This window comes from Nicotiana attenuata, chromosome 1 (genome assembly GCF_001879085.1).
Source record: "Nicotiana attenuata strain UT chromosome 1, NIATTr2, whole genome shotgun sequence".
NCBI lineage: Eukaryota > Viridiplantae > Streptophyta > Magnoliopsida > Solanales > Solanaceae > Nicotiana > Nicotiana attenuata.
Genome location: NC_031989.1, coordinates 32,868,379 through 32,870,666, shown reverse-complemented (window position 1 = coordinate 32,870,666; position 2,288 = coordinate 32,868,379). Strand labels below are relative to the sequence as shown.

At 33.2% G+C, this 2,288-nt stretch overlaps 1 protein-coding gene across 1 annotated transcript; it reads right to left on the bottom strand.

Moving 5' to 3' along the window:
- Positions 624-1,913, bottom strand: LOC109224148. Its single transcript, XM_019388737.1, has one exon. It carries the CDS (start codon positions 1,645-1,647, stop codon positions 937-939), a length of 711 nt encoding a protein of 236 aa, XP_019244282.1. The 5' UTR covers positions 1,648-1,913; the 3' UTR covers positions 624-936.

Sequence of the window (2,288 nt, the reverse complement as noted above, 5' to 3'; positions counted from 1 at the left end):
CTTATAAAGGAATTTCATGGAAAGATTATTCTTCTCGTGAAATTTGGTGACCGTTTCTCAGTTTTGTTATTCTCACATTTAAGGTTTTTGTCTTCCTTTGGTATGGGTGGGATGTAAAACACTTTTTGTACAACTACAAATATCTTGGTGTGAATATTGTCAAGATGAAAATTTATTTAATAACGACAATAGAAATTCAAATGGTTGTAAAGTGCGATAACTTATAATAACAGAGGAGGCAAGTTGCTTGGAGGTGTTAAGTAACCTAATTGAAAGCACTAATAATGGATTGTGAGTATTTTAAGGTGGAATGTATATATTTTGTAAACAAAACTTATATAGGTAGGATAATTTACTAAACATGAACATTAAGGGTAATAAAATTTTAAATAGTGTATAGGAATGAAAAAATCTTTTTTATTAAGGGTAATAAAATTTTAAATAGTGTATAGGAATGAAAAAATCCTTTTTGAAATGATCACACCCACCACGGTCTTGGCTTGTCACAAAACAATAAACCAACTAATCCATTTTAGACGATGTTAATCTTAAGGTTCATCGTATAAAATAATTGCCAATACCGATGATACTTATTTGAAAAAGAAACAAGAACCACAAGACTATTACACCAAATGGAGATATATATTACTGAAAATAATCAAATGAAAAAAGCCACTTGCTCTATAAGCGTGTATTACACACCCCATACCTTCAACATAAAATTACAGGCAAAGAGACCAAGAAGCATTGACTTACTTGAGCAAACCAAAAGACAATTCAATTAAAAAACCTAAGAAATGACTTAGCATAGTATGCCCTTCTAATTAATTCATCACCCTCTACAAAGATAAAAAAAATAACCATGTAGAAGGTGTGGTTTATTTACTTCTTCATTTTTTCTATTTTTGTTACAACATAATTTTACAAAATAACAGTTCATCTAAGTCTAAGTAGTCGCCGGAGATTATCAGTAGCTCCGGCATCAACTCCGGCCGCCACTTCTGTGTTGCAGCTAAGCTTTGGCCTCAATGAAAAAGTGGGCAAAGGTAAGCTACTTGGCGGAGGAGAAATAGTAAACACCTCAGAACTTGAAAACTTGTTAACTTTATCCGATAGGTCCAACGTGGTACTGTCCTTTTCTGGATTTTCCAAATTGGATGAGCTTAGTGCGTCGAACTGCTCTTTTTTACCTGTTGATGACATAGAGAAAACCATGGGAACATCTTTGGGAAGATGCTTTGGGTTTGGACCCAAAGGGTTAGTAGATGAAATCATGACAACTTTTGATGATTTTGGGTTCTCTTCTTTCTTAGGACTTGATGGGAATGACTTGAATTTCTTTGACTTACCATTTTTATTGACTTTTCTATTGATGGAAGAACAAGAAAATCCTCTATTTAGGGGGAAAGTATTGATATTATTGTAGTGTTGAACACCATTTGAGATTGGAAGAGGAAGAAGAGGTGGTTGTTTTTGAGCTAAAAATGGAGGAAAAGAGTGGTAAAGAAAAGGAGGTGGAGGAGTTTGTAAAATACCATTTTGATAATTAAATGGTGCAAGATTTTCACAAGGGGTTGTTGAAAATGTGCGATTACTGCTTTTTTTCAAGTTTCTATCATATTTTTTGCTTGGTGCAGCTACTTCCATTGATGTCCAAAATAAAGAAGAAGAAAAGAAGCTTTAAATTAAAGAAAATAAAAAACTAGGTGGCAATGATCTCAAATAAACAAGGATCAATAGCCAAAAATAAGATGGATTACAAGAATTTACATAAACTATATATATAGCTAAGAAAAGAAGAATATAAGAACTAGTATTTCATATATCTAAGAGAGAAAACCCAAAATGGGATTTGATTGAATATGGAGAAAGGTAACGTTGCTGAATCAGTTTCCTATCACCAAAGGCGACTTTAAATAATGGAGAAATCTTTCCAACGGCTACTTTATTCTTTTTCTTTTTCCTCTCATTATTACGTAAATACTATTATAATGGTCATTGTAATACATACCAAACAGAGTCGGACCTATGATATACCGAGACGGGTCACCAGCACACGTAAAGTTCAGCAAAAGTTCCATGTAATATATGTATATGTCTTTAAAAAATAACAACAACAACAAAAATATACCCAGTAAAATCCCACTAGTGGGATCTGGGGAGAGTAGAGTGTACGCAGACCTTACACCTACCCTGACGTCTTTAAAAAATAGTGATATATTAATAGTAGCACCTAGTATACAAAGTAGATTTTGGTTGAATCCAAAAGTGCACTCACGACCTTCAAA

What these genes read in the sequence shown, in the direction of transcription:
- LOC109224148 (XM_019388737.1), bottom strand. Translation starts at nt 1,647, where the DNA reads ATGGAAGTAGCTGCACCAAGCAAAAAATATGATAGAAACTTGAAAAAA.